The 18973-nt window shown below is 36.5% G+C and overlaps 1 protein-coding gene across 1 annotated transcript in view; it reads left to right on the top strand.

Moving 5' to 3' along the window:
• The first annotated feature begins 716 nt into the window (after positions 1 to 716).
• The window catches only part of adcy1a (adenylate cyclase 1a), a 105472-nt gene continuing 87215 nt past the window's right edge, over positions 717 to 18973 (top strand). Inside the window, exons 1-2 of the mRNA XM_066723019.1 lie at positions 717 to 1629; positions 15611 to 15760. Coding sequence (XP_066579116.1) covers positions 1021 to 1629; positions 15611 to 15760 — 759 coding nt within the window. The 5' untranslated portion in view covers positions 717 to 1020. The remainder of the gene's footprint in view (positions 1630 to 15610; positions 15761 to 18973) is intronic.

Genomic DNA, 18973 nt, shown 5'->3' with positions numbered 1-18973 from the left:
ACTTGTTTTGCGAAAGTTAGCAGCATCCCACATTTACGATTGATTACATTGTTCGATAGACTTGGGAATTGACCATATAACAACTTTGACCCACAAGCCAATACCAAATGATGATCCACTATTTGACGGTTGGGTCGAAGTTTTGATTTGGTATTGGTATGACTTTCGTATTACAGCATGCCAGCAGCACTAGACATAAGACTAAGGTGGGATGAAACAGAACCTGATCAACACCTGCTGTCATCATCTCTCAAATGCATCAAATGTATTACAGGGTTTTCTTATCAAAATAACGGGTTCTTATTTGAAAGCAGCAAACCCGTTGCATTATTTTATATTAAAATAATAATAATAATAATAATAATAATAATAATAATAATAATAATAATAATGTATATTATTATTGTTAAACATAGTAATATTATTATTTGTATTACTATACACTCACACATACATACACGTATGTATGTGTATGCGTGTGCATGTGTGTGTATGTGTGACGCCCCATTCTTATATTGTTAGAAGTAAGTAGCAGAGTTTTTTTCTGCATTTTGCACTGAATCTTTATGTGTAGCTCTTGTCAAATCTTTGGTTTGTCTTGTCAATCTGCTCAGCTGCTCAGACGTGCCTTGTTTCTCAAGCTTGCATTGCGCAGGCGTGATCCAGTCTGAGCCCAGTGAAATGCTCTTGGATATAGAAAGGGATCACCCCCTCTGCTCTGCTATCTTTTTTCTATTTCTAGTGCTGAGTAAACCAAGAAACTGCATGCGCTCCACTTTTTAGAGCCCTCCAGGAGGAGAATTGAAGCTCGCACATTTCGTTGGTTACTTTTCTCTACAAACAACAGATATCAACCTGTGGATGTGGAGAGCTTCAAGAGATTATATTTGTTGGTCTGCAAAAACGCTGTCATCGCTACAGCCATTAATATCTAGGACGCTTTGGTTTCACCGGCTGCGCTTCCAGCGGCATTTATGAAAGGGGGAAACACAGAGTGGGGGGAATAATTGATTTCGGTTTATGAATGGCACTGACATGGAGGAAATTCCGTTTCAGAAAGTCAAAACCCGGCGGAAGAAAGGCCACTGTCCCCCTGGATCCCCTTTGCATGCCATTGCCTGCGAGGACGAGTTTGATTGCAAGGACCTGGAATCGCTTTTCCAAAATTACAACCTGAAACTGGAACAGACATCCACCCTCAAGGCTCTGGCTGTTTTGATTATTCTGTCTTCAACTTTGACTCTGGTGGAATTGATGTCTGGCCCCAGTTTGACCATCTCCAAGGGGTCCCATCCAGTGCATTGCATTATATTCGTTTCCTTGTTTATTGTCACCAATGTCAAGTACTTGCAGGTGACACAACTCCAGCAGATAGTCAAGCTCACCTTGCTTTTCAGCTTCACTTTTTCTTTCCTCTGCTGTCCTTTCTCGCTCGGAGCATATGGCATGCAGCCGCCGACATCCCCAGAGCAGGGAATGTGGCAGCTAATGCTTGTGACATTTGTCGCCTATTCCCTCCTACCCGTGCGGACTCTGTTAGCCATAGTATTTGGACTTATGGTGGCCGTATCTCACATCATAGTAACCGCAACATCGGTTAAAGCCAAAAGACAGCGACTCTGGAGAACGGTAAGTAACGTTTCAGTTTATCTATCTGTCTATCCTCCTAGCTCTGTCTGTCTGTCTGTCTGTCTATATATCTATCTATCGAAGCAGTTAGTATATATATATACACAGATATGTACCTCTGTATATGTTTATAGTGTGTATATGTGTGTGTATGTATATATATATATATAGACACACATATGTACCTCTACATATGTATATATGTGTATATGTATGTGTGTCTATATATATATATATATATTGCTTTTTAAAAATATTTTAAATGAGTCTATCCTGAGAAATTAAATCAAGGTCAAGAGGATTTTCTTTCACGAAAATCAGTAAATATCGCCCGCTTGAGAAAAGATACATTATATATATTAGAAAAAATGAAAATAAATACACTTGTTATGCACAGGTCAGTTCAGCACCGTGGGAAGATGGACAGCGCTGTGCGGGAAGAGCGTGTGTCAATAACATTGAACATGTATGAGCTCCTGGAAAGTTTCAAACATTTTTAAGTAATACCAATGTTTAATCTAGTTTTTCTCAAAGCCTGTAGCCCATTTGACTTTAAACATATATACATGCCAACACTGAACACTGTAGGTCCCACTGGGGGATTTTTTACGGTCATATAAAAGTATCCTCTTGTTCTAATGAGAAGTTAATGTTTATTCTCCCAGGAGGATTGAGTAATACCAGCCAAAGTATTACAAATCCGTAGAACGATTGAACTACTTCGCACGAACAAGATAGAATAGGTTTTTGAAATTTTAGATGTTTAATGTTTTAAAGTTCCCTTGAAAATATGTCGTTATATGCCATTAATTAAATTGTGTTTTGTCTAGAGGAACGTTAGCCAGTGTGAGGTAATTAGCATGAACCACGAACCTGTGCAGTTCATCTCGTAAATTGAGTGCAATGCCTGGCTTGAAATCAAATGCACTCATTTTAACTAACATAAAATCGAAATCGATGTGCACCACAAGGATTAAAGGACCGCGTAAATATCAAGTCACACGCTTCTCGGTGGCATTTTTCAGATTCAGTAACATGATTTAGCTGCATTGTTCTGTAATTGCGTGGACATAAATATTAAGAAGCCAGGTATCCTTTCTGTGGCCACTTTTCAATGAAAAACAGCATGGGAAGTTAAGTGCTTCATCGGGGTAATTCCCGGCGCCTCTATGCCCTCCAATGAGGTCTGGGTTCAAATCCGCCTCATGCCATAAGTGATCTCAACTTAGCCTGGGTGGACAGAGGTCCACATCTCAGGATCAAAGCAGTCTTGCTTGGCAGGCATCCAACATGTATTAGCAATGAGTGTTTAGGTCGGGACGATGTGTACTGGGTATGCTCGGAGGGGAAATCCTTTCAATATGTGTTATTCAGAGAATCGTCTAAACTCATACCATAGATTTGGAATAAATACATAAACAAACACCTACATACATACGCTCTCTGTGGTATGCTGTATTCATCATTTCATGTACACATGCCTAAAGCCTGAATCTCCATTAAAAAAGGACACAATATACAAAGAATGGTAAGGTAACTTGTTTGCAAGGTTAGTCCCTTAAAATCGACATTGACAATTTGAACTTACTGGTAAACGCTTATTTCTAATCAGTGTAAGTATAATGAAAATATCCTATCATGCCAAAGGTTAACAAGCTTCCCTATGTCAAGGGACATACACCAAGGTTGCCGCTTTTCTTTTGACTTATTAGCAGTGCTGCATAAGTCAGTAGGTGTACTGTGAACAGAATAAAACCTAAAAAAAGTATCCTTAAATGAATTAGGTTCTGATTAAATCACATACCAGACTATTATATGTTATGCAAAATATTCATTTGATGTTTGCAAATGCAGAGACCTTAGTCTGTTACTAAATAATCAAAATATAGAACAAATGTAGTAGATTAAACATAACAATCTCACAATATGGTCCAAGTTGAATGGATAACATAACATTAGTTTAAATAGGCTGTTGTTGTAAGTGTAGCTATTTATATTCAGCTCTAGAAATCTATATATCAGCAATAACACATAAAAATGACTGCATATTTTGATTTTGATTTAATATGTAATAGTCCATTTGTGTTTAAATTATGAAATATGTTGTTGATCTAATCTAGTCATTTAATCAATTAAGAAAAACTGAACCCTCAAAATTAAAAAAAACAATAATGAAATAGTCAGTATACAGTATAAATCATCAGTTTTAACTGATATGTTTTTGATTTACACTTCGACTAAAGCCTGGAACAAATCACAACTTTGACCCATAGGTCAAGTCGCAAATTACAGTTCCAATCCATTTTGATATACATTTGACAGGTGTATCAAATATTTGATCTGGTCTGGGCAACATTTGATTCTCTTTTTATTGTGGAAATATGAGGTATGGACATTTGTGAGCACTGCATTGGTTTGTGAACCAATTTATTTGTGAAACTATTTATGAGGCATGACACTGTCACATTTTCGGGTTACACTAGGAAAGCTATACTGCAAAAATAAAAAAAGAAGAAGACAAAAAACACTTTCATTTCATAATGTATTACCGCATTGCATATTATAATTATGAATGCTGAAATCCAGGGTACTGCCACAAGGTTTCTCCTAGCATATTAAAGTCTATTTATAGGCATTATGTTTTCTTTAGTGTGTTTTTATAGCACAGAGTCAGACAGTCTCAGTGAATATCCAGTTGTAATGCATCCTCTAGTTAAGCTCAGATTGTATGCAGTATACCTGTCTAATCTTAAAAATAACTTCCCAAATGAAATTAACTATAATAAATCATAATTTTGAAGACACAACTCTCACTACGGCAATTTAATTTTGCGTGGAAGGCAGTTATAATCTTATCGGCATACCAGCAGATATAAGTGTTGCTGCAGAAATTATAAATTAGTTGTTCAGGAGGAATTGCATGGTTTCCCAGTGGCAATCTGCTTTAACCATAGGCTTTATTGTTTTTGAGTGAGTGGATCATGTTCGAATTCTTTGTGAAGCAGCGATGGCTAATTCTGCTCTTTGTGATGTGGAATTGTGCTGGTGTTGTGGGTATGGGTGATGGCCTCCAGCAGTGATTCCCTACATTGTGCACTCTTATGTTTACCTTTTTTCTGCAGTTACCTCTGCTAGTGCAGTCTGTGATACACAATAAATGGCAGCTTGAGGATGCTGTGGTATGCATTGATTTAGAAATAACTAACACGGCACCCTTTCAATGGCTGGTGTGTGTACATTTATTTTTGCTTGCAAGACCATATCAAGCAGTTTAAACAAACACAAGGAACTGGATTGAAATACATGAATGAAAGGAAGCTACTTTGTATCTGAAAATGCATTTACATTCTCATGAGAACATTTCTGGAATTTCCCCTACAAATGTCACATACTCCAGTCATTGTCTCAAACCACTCGAGTTGTTTATCACTGTCTGCTTTTGTACATTCTGTCACAACGATCTTTCAGAGCATTGACGTTTACGAGCTCCAACTCCCATCATACCAACTTCTCAAAAATGTTTCTTTACTGTTTCCTTTGATGCAATGAAATTAAATGTGGATTTGAAAGCTGCAGCAACTGGCGAGAGAGCAATTCGACTTGGACGTTCACACAGTCTTTAGTTTCTTTTAGTCATTTTTTGTTATCTCGTCACTTCCTTGATGCTATCACTTAACCTACCTAAGCTTACCTACAATTGCCCCACTTACCTACAATTATTCCACAGCTGTCCTTATGATCCTGTTTAAACAAATCAGCATCATAGTGCCCAGCCAATCTGCAGTCTGATCCCAGATCTTCAGTTGCTTCTGAATGTAGTGTATCATCTTCTAAGAGGCAATATGTTCACCTTCACAAATCAGTTGCTTATAAAACATATTATAAAATGTATTGTTTATTTAATATTTTCTTTCTAGCTTATATTTAGACTCACCCTGAATTATTGTATATTGCATGATAACAATTGTACACAAATCTATGGATATATAATAATTATTATTATTATTAAGCAGTCCTGTTCTAAAATGATACTGTTCCATGGCAAACATCACATGCTAGCAGGAAATGTTTTCTGTAAGAAATCAGGTTACCATTCTCAACTGACCTCTTAAGTCTCCTGACTTAAACCCATTCAAATACATCTGAGCAATCTGAAGTTAAAGGAAGAATAAGTGCTCTTTAAATGCTGAACTGTGATCAAAATTGAAGGAGGAATGAAATTGGAGTGGAAGTCTCTCTACTTAAGAACTTGATTTGTATCCAAATTACTGCTCATGATGCAACATTTCAGGGGAAGCCTAATAATTGAATTCATTCAAAAACATATTTTTCCTCCTACATAAACTCTTCATTATGATTTATTTCTTAGCAGAAGGATATATTCAGTATAGTAAAGGTCATAATCTCATTAATTTGAAATAAATGCTATAAATTCACAAGACACTAACATAATGCCTTATAAATGCAATTGCTTTACCTCTATTTAAAAAGTGCTTATATAATGATGACATAATTGGCACATAAATAGCTGCACACTATCATACATTTTATTCCCCCAACTAACAATATTCTATGAACAACTAATCATTTTCAATACTGTCAATACTGGTAAAAAGTAGGAAGATTAATTGTTTACTGTTATTGTGTGTGTGTGTGTGCGTGTGCGTGTGCGTGTGCGCGTGTGTGAACTTGCTTATGCATGTTTGTGGGCAGGGATTTAGAATTTAGGTCATGATTCCTTAAGCCTAAACCCCTTTCTAGAAGATAGTAAGTGATACAATTTAATTGAATACTTAGACCTAGACCAAATCAAGACTTTGACCAGACTGCAAGTTGCATAGTTCAAATCTGTACCCTATTGTGTTGTAAATGATTGTTAGAAGCCACTTTCTACTATTTATAAATCAAAATGTGTGAAAGTTTTTGGTCTAGTCTTTAGTGTCTTTTTAAATGTTCAATTTCCCATTATTTTTTTGTATCAGTATATATTGTTTTGCTTTCAGTGGCTTTAAATGTGCTGTCTTCAAATATATTTTAATGGAACAATACTCCTTAAGCAGCATAAGAGTTAGTTAAAAAGGAATCCACTAATAGCTTCAGTGTTCTTTTACTCTGACCTAGCTTCTGGAAACTCTGGGGTGGAACCAACATCTTTGGCATATCTACATACTTTAAATAGTTATAAGTCTAAACTGCCTACAGTATATAACTGTTGAAAAAACAGAAAGTACTGTAGAACTGCTGTCTAGCGTAATTACAATATTTTAGTTCAACTGTTTAAATAGTTATTCATGGTTTCATTCTGGTATCATTCCAAAGCCTGCCAAGCTCTTGTAATATGCAGTTCAATGTGTTTTCTTAAAAATAAAAGGGTATACTGGATTAATCATGAATGAAAACATGATGAAACTGACATATATGTTTTGAAAACTGATTAACTGCTGAATGATGTTGTTGAATGGTTTTGCACATTTAATTTGTTTTTACAGTTAACCCTTTGATTAATATTTATGTATGTGGTTAAACCCTTAATGAATATTTACTTATGTGAGTTCCTGTACAAAAAAGAAAATGGTAAAGAAGTACAAATGAGGTTCTCTTTTAATTCTAAAACAGTCTTCAGGTATTTCAGATGTGTCATACATTTGGGAGGTTCTGAGACTTTATTTCAAAGTTGTCCATAGGCCTTCCTGTGGGGGGATGGAGAAGTCCCTTTTCCTTGCTTTTTCTCCATACCCCACAAAAGTAACTTAATTTTTTGCTTCTCACGTTTGTGGTAGATGGTCATGAGAATGTTGACTGAGACATAAGAGTTTGTTATTGCTATTAAGTGGAAGAAAAGTCTTCATTCTAGCATTGTGTGAAACCTACTAATCCAGCTGAAAGTTGGCTTTCGTCCTTTTCTAGTGGAACCCATATAAAATTCATGTTGGTTAAGAAAGAGTTACAAACGTGAATTTGCATGTTAGAAAGCAAGTGGGCCCTATGGTTTATCCTAAAGGGAAATTTCCCAAATCTCCATTTTGTGCCACACAAGCAAAAACAGTGCTTACTAAAAGGAAGTTTTATGTTTTTCTGTAAGTTAAAGAAAACCTGCAAGTGTACATTATTTTTTTATGCTTTTTTTCCTGAATAATAACAATTCTGACTTATTGACATTCATCTTTCCTTGTATAGTGTTACCGCATTTATAATGGCAATAAAATAAAATTTAATTGGATTTGGATTGACTTATTTCAGAAAGAAACCTATTGTAGCAAAGCCTTATTAAGGGACATGGGCCTCTTGCAGTGTTGCGGTAAGGTTGCTGCACTGTGGCGTGGGGGAATGGGGGTATGTTACAATATATATATGTATAAAAATAAAAATAAACATAACCAGAGGTTTAACGTCTACATTATTGTATATATATATAATATAATATATATATAATATATATAATATATAATATATAATATATAATATATATATAATGAAAGTGATTAAAGCAAATATGAGTCTTTTGCAGTATAGATGATTTAGGTTTTGTTTATAGAAAACAAAATGGAAACACTCGATTGTACTGGATAACATCAGCACAGAAAGTAACTGAAGTAGGATCATATTTGATCATATGCTGGCTCATTTCTGTTGAACAAAATAGCACTGATTGAGTTACTGGTATGTTTAGAAAAAAAGGAAAAATTGTTGAAAATATTTGTGCTTTGTCTTGAGAAACAGAAGAAACACATAAAGAAAGTGAATGTATATGTTTAATGTTATATATTTGTGTAACAGATATATTTAATGTATAGATATATAGAGAAAAGCAAAACTAAGACTTAAAAGTGAAGCTAAACAGAATGTTGTAGAAACTCTCATTATAATTCAAACTGCTGTGTGCAGGTTGATTTTTCTTTTGTATGCTGTTTTTGTGAGCAAGGTTGAGATGGCGAGCCAGGACCATAGATGGGTTATTGTGCACTGGAGAAGATGAGAGTTGCAAAACTACACAGAATGCAGCATCACTTTGGGAGCTCTAAGTCAAAGCCTTCTCTCAGTATGCATTCGGTGGTTGAAATTGCTCCTCGTTATGAGGAAAATCCCAGTGTTCTGAAGGCTTATGTGTGTGAAACATAAAGCTTGAAGAAACAATTTGCAGAATTGCAGAATCAATTTGCATCTTTCAAGCAAATGGAGAAACCCAAGTTCAGGTAATAAAAAAACATAGCTAAAGTGTCAGCAAGTGACCTCAGAGGGTCAACTTAAGGCCTGGTTTTGTTTCAAATGTGCAGAGGATGGCCACACAGCCAGGCAGTTTATGAATCCTCCAGGCAAGGTTACAGAACACAAAAAATATCAAGAGCTTTGGGGAAAGTGAGATGCCCTGAGATCTAGACAAAACAGTCCTTTAAACTAGAGAGGGTTTCTGTAGAGGGACATACTGAAGCCCCCAAAACCACTGAACATAGTCACAAAACTAGCCCTTTGATGCTAAATGTTAAATACAGTCAGCAACTAATAGATCTCACTAGCTTGAATCAGTAGAGAGCAGTGCTGTTCTAATTGGCCTAAAGTCCATAGCCACTGTTGCTACTGATGGTGTTAACTGCAGTTGTCTTCTTGATACAGGGTCAGAGGTGACCACTATTTCTAAGTCTTTATATGATGAGCATCGCTGTTTCATTTGCCTTTGAATGATCTCTTAGAGATAGAAGATGCTGGTGGTAAAATTGTGGTTATGTTGAGGTCAGGACTTTCTTCCCTGGGAGTATAGGTGGGAAAACAGAGGAACTGCATACTTCCAGATTGTAGATCCTACACTGAGGTTCTACTGCTTGTTGGGATGAAAGCAACTCCTTTAAAGGGCTTGTGCTGCAAGTGGGATACAAAGATTGTAATACTTCAGAGGTTTATGTCTATGAAAAAAACACAAGAAAAGTCAAGAAATTATAGTTCTTTTGACTTTTGAAATTCTCTTTATCAGCAGAATGGAGTGCCTGGAACACAAGTAAGCTAAACTCTTTGCATCTGGTGACATTGACTATGGACAGACTACAGCAGTTACACATTGCATTTACTTATCCAATCCTACCCCTTTCAAACAGAGAGCCAGACCAATTCATCAATCTGACCATGAAGCTGTGAGACTCCATTTGAAGGAGCTCTGTGATGCTAAAATTATTAGGGAATCAGAGAGTCCATTTGGTTTGCCCAATGTAGCAGTAAATAAAAAAATGGTGCCATAAGATTGTGCATTGACTATCACAAACTTAACAAAACTGCCTTTGTCACAGCCCTTGGATTTGGGGAGTTTAATATAAAGCCTCAGTGTGTCACCAATGCATCTAGTACATTTCAGAAGGTCGTGGAAAAGTATGGGGAATATAAATCTCAAAGAAGGTCTTGTGTTTCTTGATGATTTGATTTTGATGTCGAAGACTCAGAGGATCACAAAGAGCACCTCATGTATGTGCTATAGTGACTGCAGGAGTTTAGTCTCAAGTTGTCTCCTGAAAAATATCACTTCTTCCAAACATCTGTCAGAAATGTAGGGTGATCTCTGCTTTAACCTCATGGCCAAGATCTAATAACATCAAAGTTATTTTTCTCTCTCGGTTTAACCACATACTATAAGTAATTTATGAGACTATTTTAAAATAGTGAGACCATTCAATCATCTAAGTACCTGCCACCAAAAAGCGATATTCCAGAGGCAGCTGTCACATCTGTCTGCCAGAAGCACCACCTTGGTTGGTTCAAGGACTGGAATCACTTTGTAGATTATCAGAACAACTCTGGGCTATGGAACTGAAAGAAGACCGTTCCATCATTAAAGTGTTAACAATTTTGTAAACAGGGCAGTGTCTGTCTTATCCTGCTAGGCAGAGTGAAAACTCTGAGGTGCAGCTCATGTTGAGAGTAATTGATCAGCTTGTGAAGAAAGATGAAGTGCTTTACAGGAAACATATGATAAGAGGACAACCCCTGTATCAACTAGTACTACGCAAGGTGTGTAGAACAATGGGTCTGGAAGGTCTGCATGTTGCTCTAGGACACATGGGAAACTCTAGAGCTTTGACAGCAGCTCCTTTAGTAAACATCAGAACCAGCTGACACATGGGATTAGTCTGTATGCACTATATGTCATTAGAATCAGATGACAAAAGAACTCGAAACATTGTAGTTATTACTGATCACTAAATATGCTAAAACGGTGGCAAAGGCCCTTGGGAGCAACCTTTTGGTCCATTATGAATTTCCAGAGTGCCTTCACAGTGATCAAGGCCGTCATTTTGAATCCATGAGTAAATCCTGTTGAGATGTTCAACCAAACTCTTCTCCACTAGGTGTGAAACTTGAAGGAGGAGAATTTGCTGTGGAGAGAATTTGTGCAGTCCCTTGCTCATTCTTACAATTGAACTAGGAATAGTTTTAACACCATAGAATTTCCCACTTATGAACTGATGTTTGGATGGTAACCACGACTGCACATAAATACAACGTTTGGATTGAATCCTGAAGTATGTAAAGAAGCTGAAAGAAAGTTACAGACTTGCCATTTAACACAGTGAGAAGGTCACATGAAAAACAAAGAAAAAGTTGACCGCAGAGGACGAGAGTCCATGTTGGAGGCAGGAGATTGTGTGTTCATGATGTGGGAGGTCATGGGAAACACGAGAGCAGACAGTTGGGTATTAACCATCTATAAGTAACACAAATATGTTATAGCGATCTGGGACTGGGGGGTATATGGGACTGCAAGATGTCTGTTTGTCTGTGTGTTGGGTGGTGGGGGAACTTAATTTTATGCTTATTACTGTTAGCTGGAAATGTTAGTTCTGGGTTCAGGTTCAGGTGTTAACACTGTGTGGGAACAAGGGGGGAGCCAGTCACGGGGCACAAGGACATAAATAGGGGTGTCCTGGCAGAATAAGAGAGTTCAAGTTGCAGATCAGAGTTGGAGAGGTAGTGTGTTAGTGGTAACAATTAGGAGTGTTGCTCCAGTCAAGCTGTTCTGTTCTAAAAGGTTTAGTTCCATGAAACCAACATTCCCTCCAATTATTGTTGCTTAGTGGTGAATGCATATAGTTAATAGCACACAATGCTACAATATAATGCTCCGGTGAATTTTGTAAGACCAGAACATTTGAGTGGACCAGAGCGAACTCTTTAGTCCCATCAACAGTATCTGATGAATGCCCACAACACAGTCAGAACAATGCAAGATGAAAAGGACATTGGATAGAACTGAATGTGATTTGGAGGAAAATGAAGATGAGATGCAGATATTTTAGTACATTCCTATGATAGCAGACCCAATTACAGTTTCTCATGTGCTAGAAAATCTAGTGCTAGTTGACGTAATTCATACTGAAGATCTTGGCAGATCAGGAATTGAAGAATCATGTAAAGGTTAACTACGCCTATCCTGAATCCTGAAGCAGCAAGTTTTCTACCGTAAGAGATGCAAGTCAGTGATACTTCACTTCTAAGGAAAATTGGATGTGACTTACCTGTTAAGAATCCTCATGCTGATGCTTAGTCCTCAGACCCTCAGAAAGAAACAGAAATGAGGACATCAACAGGGCAAAGAATAGCACCATATAGGTTGAATTTCAAGACTCTTTCAAGACTCTCCATAGTAAGGCAATCCTTATTATTCCTTCACTCTATGAACAGACCATGTTTTTTCAGATTTAAACAATGATGATATAGTGACGTTAACATATTTCTGTAGTTCCATTATAAACCAAGTTGAGTGAATAGTGAGGACACGTTATTTCAGGAGGGGAGAGCGTTCATTTTGGTTATGAATGAGGTATTTTGGCATTTGCATGTTATTTATGTTGAAGAATGCTAGGGAGCGCTTTCACTTATCCTAAGGGGAAATTTCCCAAACTTCCATTTTGTGCTACACAAGCAAAAACAGCAAGAAGTCTTGGTTGAACTGAGAAAATATTTTCTTCGAAGTTGAGAAGAGATTTTCTTCTATTTCCACTATTTATTATTTAAACTTGCTAAAGGGAAGTTTTATCTGTAATAACTTGAGCTTTAGTATTGTTTGTTTCGATGTGTGAAGCACACTGTGGCTACATTGGAAAGGGTGCTGAACCAAATTAAAATGAATTGATTGATAAAAGTAAAAGTGTGTGCAAAAGGCAAAAAGTGCTTTTAACTACAGTAGAGAGCCCTACTGTTTAAAACCATAGCTGCTGGACCCATACTATATTCTGTATATATAGTATGCTGTACAAGCAGTGTGTGTGAAGCTGACGAGATAATTCCCTCATTGATCATTTAAGGATCTGTGATACCTCGTAGTTCTCTCACCACAGGAAGCACATCTCTATGGTAACCCTATCGTGTAAAGGTGTGGTATTTACAAGCAACAATAGCATAGACAGGAGAAAGAGCCCAGTGTCTGAGCCTGTTGTTCTGTCCTCAAACAATTTGACACAAACTATATGAGATTTTTTTTTAAGAGGAATACCATTCGAAATAAAGATAAAATACAAACTCAGTTTGTAAGCACATGGGCTGGAGTAATGTAGTAGGGTGCACACAGCAGGCTACCCTCACGTCTGCTACCACTATTCCGATTTTTTTGTGTTCAAAGTTTATGTCGCGTAGAAAAACAATCACAGCAACTGATCTTAATAAGTTAATTAGCTCTGTAGTAATCTTAAATCATTTATTTGAGAATATTGATTAACAGCTCTTATAAATGATCATTTTTTAAATAAAAACAGGCAATAGTAAATTATGTTGGATTGATTATTCTTCAGCTGCAACCACTCATATACTGGGGTATGAGACATGGTAAATTAATGAACAGTGACATTCTGATAATCAGTTTTCCATTTTAATAACTTCAAGGGAGATATCACATGTGTAAATAGGTTAATGTACTAACTTACAACACTTAGCACATCCACAAGTGTTACACATGAGTGAAAACATAAAAACATTATCTTATACAATTCTATACAAGTGAACATGTATTTAAATACTACAGTGTTATCGATGATATGAGGACACTGAGAGCAAGTCAAGGACTTCTTCACTTGCTTGCCCTCATTATAGCTGTAATATTGTTTTGTTTAGTGCTTAATCCTGCATCAGTAGCACACTCAATTGAACAGAACAGGCACAGTTCAAAGACTAGCATGGTTTTTGTTCTCACCTGAAGTGTTTATTTCTTGAGCAGAATAAATAGATACAGTGTCCTCCAGATCTATTCATATCCCACAGGAACAATAAAACAGCATACAAAAATAAAGGAATGGATAATGTGTCCTGCTGAAAAAAAAATCTACTGTAATCTTATAAGCATTTCAAAGTCGCATTTATTATAAATTAATTTATTTCCAGAAAACTGGAGGGTCACATTTATTCACAAGATTCTGAAAATATATAGAGTCCAGCGAATGTTTCCTGTTTCCCCAGGTATAAAAGGAGATTAAATCAAAACTTTGACCTACCTGCTAATAGCAAACTACAAACCTGTACATCATAGCGGTTACATTTATTATTAGAAGAAAGTGGCATCTTACTAAAAATGAAGCGGCAACTGAGAACAGTTCTGTAGTTTTCTATTAGCAGGTGGGTCGAAGTTTTGATTTAACCCGGCCCTAGGGCTGTCTTCGAAGGTTCGAACATTCAAAGGTTTGTTCGTTCTGTAGACCTTCAAAGGGTTTTACAAAAGGTTTGTCACGTGACAATCACATCCATTTTTTTCTCTTGTTAATAGCAATTGACAATGAGAAAAAATCTCAATTAAAACATTAGATTTGTATACTGCCCATTACTTAAATAAACGTTGATGGAAATAAAGTTCAAAACCATCATATAAAGCCCCTCAATTTCCACTGTCAGCAGACATTGGACCAGATTACATTTAAACAATGTATTTTGAAACTATATGATTACACGGATCATTTATTTTTTCTTCTTCTTCTGAAAGCTAGAGCATTATCCCCCATTTGCCAGCGTACCACTCTGCGTTATTCTGCTTTATTGTTTCTTCAGCCATCTTTACAGCAAAATGTTGTGCAATATAATGGAAATGTAAAACAAAACAAAAACTAAAAATATCTACTGCTATGTTTGGAATGTTTTTGCTAAATGCACAGAAGACCCCAACAAGCTTAATTTAAGCTGTGCAACTGAAAATTGGTATCACGGAGAAATAAGCAAATTCCAGGAAAATTTTGCAATGCAAGTTTAAATTATTATGCATTATTTATTCAGCTTAATGGTCAATTGCATAGAATTGAAAGCAGCAAACTGGAGATGATGCTGCGTTTAGTACTGTGTACTAATTCTGAAAGTTCGTTGTTAATCGGCTCATTTTTATTATTATTTTCCCAGACTATGATGTTGTCACAAACTCTGAACTGTAGGAGTCTTTTTATTATAGTTAACCCAAATGTTAAGGTTACTGTGTTCCGGTGTCTTTAGTATTTACTAATTTCAGTATAGTGTTATTGAACACTGGGGTATAGGCTATTCATCAAGGGGTTTACACCAAATCGCAATTTCCGATAAAATACAAATTAAAGTTAACATTTATATGTCACTGCGCATACAGACTGTTATGAGAACATGTTTCATGCAAGTAAAATCAATACATATACATAAACCGTGTGCTTGTAAAAAAAACAAAAAACATGATTACTGTCGAGATAACTTATTTTAAACTTCAAGGGGAATTTGTATCTTGTTTATATGGGTTACCTGTAAAAACTTAGGATTGTCATTTAAATCTATACACTGGTCGCAAATGTGAAGTCATTGATACATTATGCAAATTACCACCAATGAAGCTTCGAACCTTCGTTCAGTAATGTGTTCCGAACCTTCGTAGGTAAAAAATGACCCTTCGGGACAGCCCTAGATAACAGCAATTTTTTTTTTCAAAGTGCACAAACACAAGAAGTCATTTTCAGAATTTGTATGATGTTTTGTATTTGTATTTTCCCCTGTGTTTATTTCACAGCTGGTGGCCAACGCAATCCTTTTCACAAGTGTGAACCTATCTGGGGTGTTTGTGAGGATTCTCACAGAGAGAGCTCAGAGAAAAGCCTTTCTCCAGGCAAGGAACTGCATAGAGGAGAGACTCAGGCTGGAGGATGAGAACGAAAAGCAGGTTAGTAAAGATAGTGATATATAAATAAATAAACAAATACATAAATACATAAATACATGAAAATTCAATAAATAAATACAACCTACTGTTAAAGTGTGCTATCGAGGCACAGAGGCACCTGCACATGCAGTGCATTTCAACCATTTAATTAGAAAGCTGTAGATGAACATAAGGTATGTGGTATGTGGCCTCATGTTTCTATAAAAAGCACTACAAAGCTGCTCTCCTGCCTTGGAGCTGACCTGCACAGAGACAGAGAGAGAGAGAGAGAGAGAGAGAGAGAGAGAGAGAGAGAGAGAAGGATCTTAAAAGGTCAACAGAGAAGGCAAGTGGCTATTGAGGCCACAGCACCCTCTCAATGTGCTTTCTGTAAGGTATGCTGGTTTAGGGAAGAAATGCGCCTTGTTAACACATCCAGTGGTATTGCTGAGGACTGTATTTGCATTCTAATTTGCTGTGTATGAAAGTAATTCTGAATAAAATAAACATCACACTGCTCAAATTGGGCTCCACGTTAGGAGCAGAACATCCGTATGGCTTCATCACCTCTCCATCAGGAAATGTTTCACAAGTACAGATAGTGCAGAACGCCTATAGCCAGGTTTAATTCCTTCAGTAAATAATGGTTTGCATGGCTCATTTATTTTGTATGTAGTAAGATATGTCTTAGTATAAACAGGGTGAGAAATAAGAGGACTCGATTGCAATTCCAAGTAGGCTTTATTGATGTTGGCAAGATCATCAAAAAATATAGGAACAAAGCCGTTCACAGCCAATTCTGGGTGAACCTCTTACACTGAATCGGGAATTCATTACTCCATTATCCAATGATATGAGGGCTCATGATTTCAGTTAATCATTGAGGCCATATGCTGTGCAAGAGGAATTAAAGGTATTTGATACCCAGTAGTCTCAACAGTGTACCAATCCATAATTTCATGATAAGTATAAATTACCTGGTGATCATGAGATAACGAATATGTAATATTGAGATCCTGAGATAACTGTTATGTTATCATGTTATTATGAGATACAATCCCCCTCCTCCTCCATTTTTGTTTTATTTTCCTTTTTTATGCAGTCAAGGCCTCTTAAACCAGACCTACCTAAACAATCAGACACAATATATACATGGAATACTTTTTATTTGGGTCCTTCTCGTTCAAAACATCCAGAGTGTGAATCATATATCGGTCAGTCAAGTTCACAGTCCTTAACCAGGCTCCTGTCAGGTTAATATATAGTATAGTATTTTGAGTATTGCCAATCAAGAAGCATTGCACATTTATCCGGTTTATCTTTCATTTAGTGGATTTTGATTTAATTGTGTGTCTCAAAATGAAATCTCTCTCTAGATAATAAGCAGTTAAATAGTTTAGATGTCACTGTCTTAAAATATTGATTCGAATTTTTTTGTTTTATAAGTAATAAATAATATTACAAAACAACTAATCTGAATCCATTTTAAACTTTGCAAGAAGACCATTGCAAGTCAGTTCACCATGTTTTTAATATAGTAGAAGAAGAGGTCTAAATGAATATGTGAAATACCAGCTAGAACAGATTAGTCTACTTCCCATTGTATAAAAAGTATTTCCAATTTACTGACACATCGCCTTCAAGACACACTGGACTTCGCCCAACCAAGAGAACAAGTAGGATTCAGAAGTAGCTATAATATGATGGATAATTCAAGTCATCCAGAGGTATTATAAAGGTATTGAGAATATGAGCTTCCTATGTGCCTGGGCTTTATGAACTAAGAGAAAGCATTTGATTCCATATAAACAAACTTAGTCATCAGAGTCTTAAGAAATCTAAACTTTGAGAAAACTTACATAAACCTTATTAAATATATCTGCAATAATGACACTTCAGCAATCTGACTCCACCAAGATCCACATAAGATCAAGATCTGCAAAAAGGAGCATGTCAAGGAGACACAATCTCTCCAAAACCTTTCACAGCAACACTTAAATAAGTGTACAAGACTTTGGACTTGGAAAAAAAGGAATCAAGATAAATGGAGCTTACTTGAACCTTCAATTTTCCGATGATATCATCATCTTTACAAAAACGCCCGGAGACCTGCAGCTACAAACTGAAGAACTCTGGGACACAGAAAAGAAAGCTGGACTCAAATTAACTGAAGTGCAAAGTCCTGTCCAACTACTTTGTGTAAACTTTGTAAACTTTGCATTGAAGGAGATCAAAGGATAATTGAAGACCACGAAAGTTATGTCTACCTTGGACAGCAAATGAATGCAGATGGAGATCTTGTAGAATAAATCAAAAGAAGAACGAAAATGGGATGGAGTGTATTTCGAAGAAATGGCATGCTATTGAAAGGAAGTCTACCCATTTGCTTGAAGAGGAAAGTATTTGATCAATGCATACTGGCAGTGCTCACTTATGGCTGTGAAACCTAATCACTGAAGGCAAACATGATACAGCAATGGGAAATCAACACAAAGATGCATGGAAAGATGCATGCTCGGAATAACTAGAAGAGACAGAAAAACAAATAAAGGGATCTGAGAACAAAGAGAAAGAGTGAAAATATTAAAATGTTAAATGTCAATATTAAACATGCAGTCCACCCTGCAGCATTTTAATTCATGACTTAACACAATGAAAGATGATAAAATATATTTGCCATGGGCACTGCACTCGCCATAAACTCACTTGCATTCTTTCTTTAAACCAAAAGTGATTCTTGTTTGCATTTTTGGGACTCTTTTTGGACATGAGAGGTCCATTATATTGAATTTAATCACAAATATAAAGTGTGCAATAAATGATGGTCATTGGGGACTAGGGAAAAATAACACTCAGGGAGGGAGGAAAGTGCTGATTGGCTGATCAAAAGCTGAATTTCAAAGAGTGATTCTGATTGGCTGATTGGCCTGCTCGCACATGCTAGTCATTTCCCTTCTACAGTGTGGTTGGTGTGAACTGTGTTACACCTCCCCCCTTTGCATATATCAGTCCTCTTAAAGAATCCTGCTTTCTTCACTACTGTTCATTACCTTGATGTTCTTCGTTGAGCGATTCTTATTTTTATTACATTGTTCAGCATTTTAAAGGTCAAGCAAATTACAGTCTGATTGGCAGAAGGACTGGTCGCATGTACAGTATGTGAGTGGCTGACCTCAATTATCAGCAGGTTTTCACACTACTTTGTCTGTTGTCTGGGATTTTACCTACGTTATA

The sequence above is a fragment of the Amia ocellicauda genome, chromosome 2 (genome assembly GCF_036373705.1).
Source record: "Amia ocellicauda isolate fAmiCal2 chromosome 2, fAmiCal2.hap1, whole genome shotgun sequence".
NCBI classification, from domain to species: Eukaryota; Metazoa; Chordata; class Actinopteri; order Amiiformes; family Amiidae; genus Amia; species Amia ocellicauda.
Note: the sequence above shows the minus strand (reverse complement) of the source record. Positions and strands in the feature narration are given on the sequence as shown.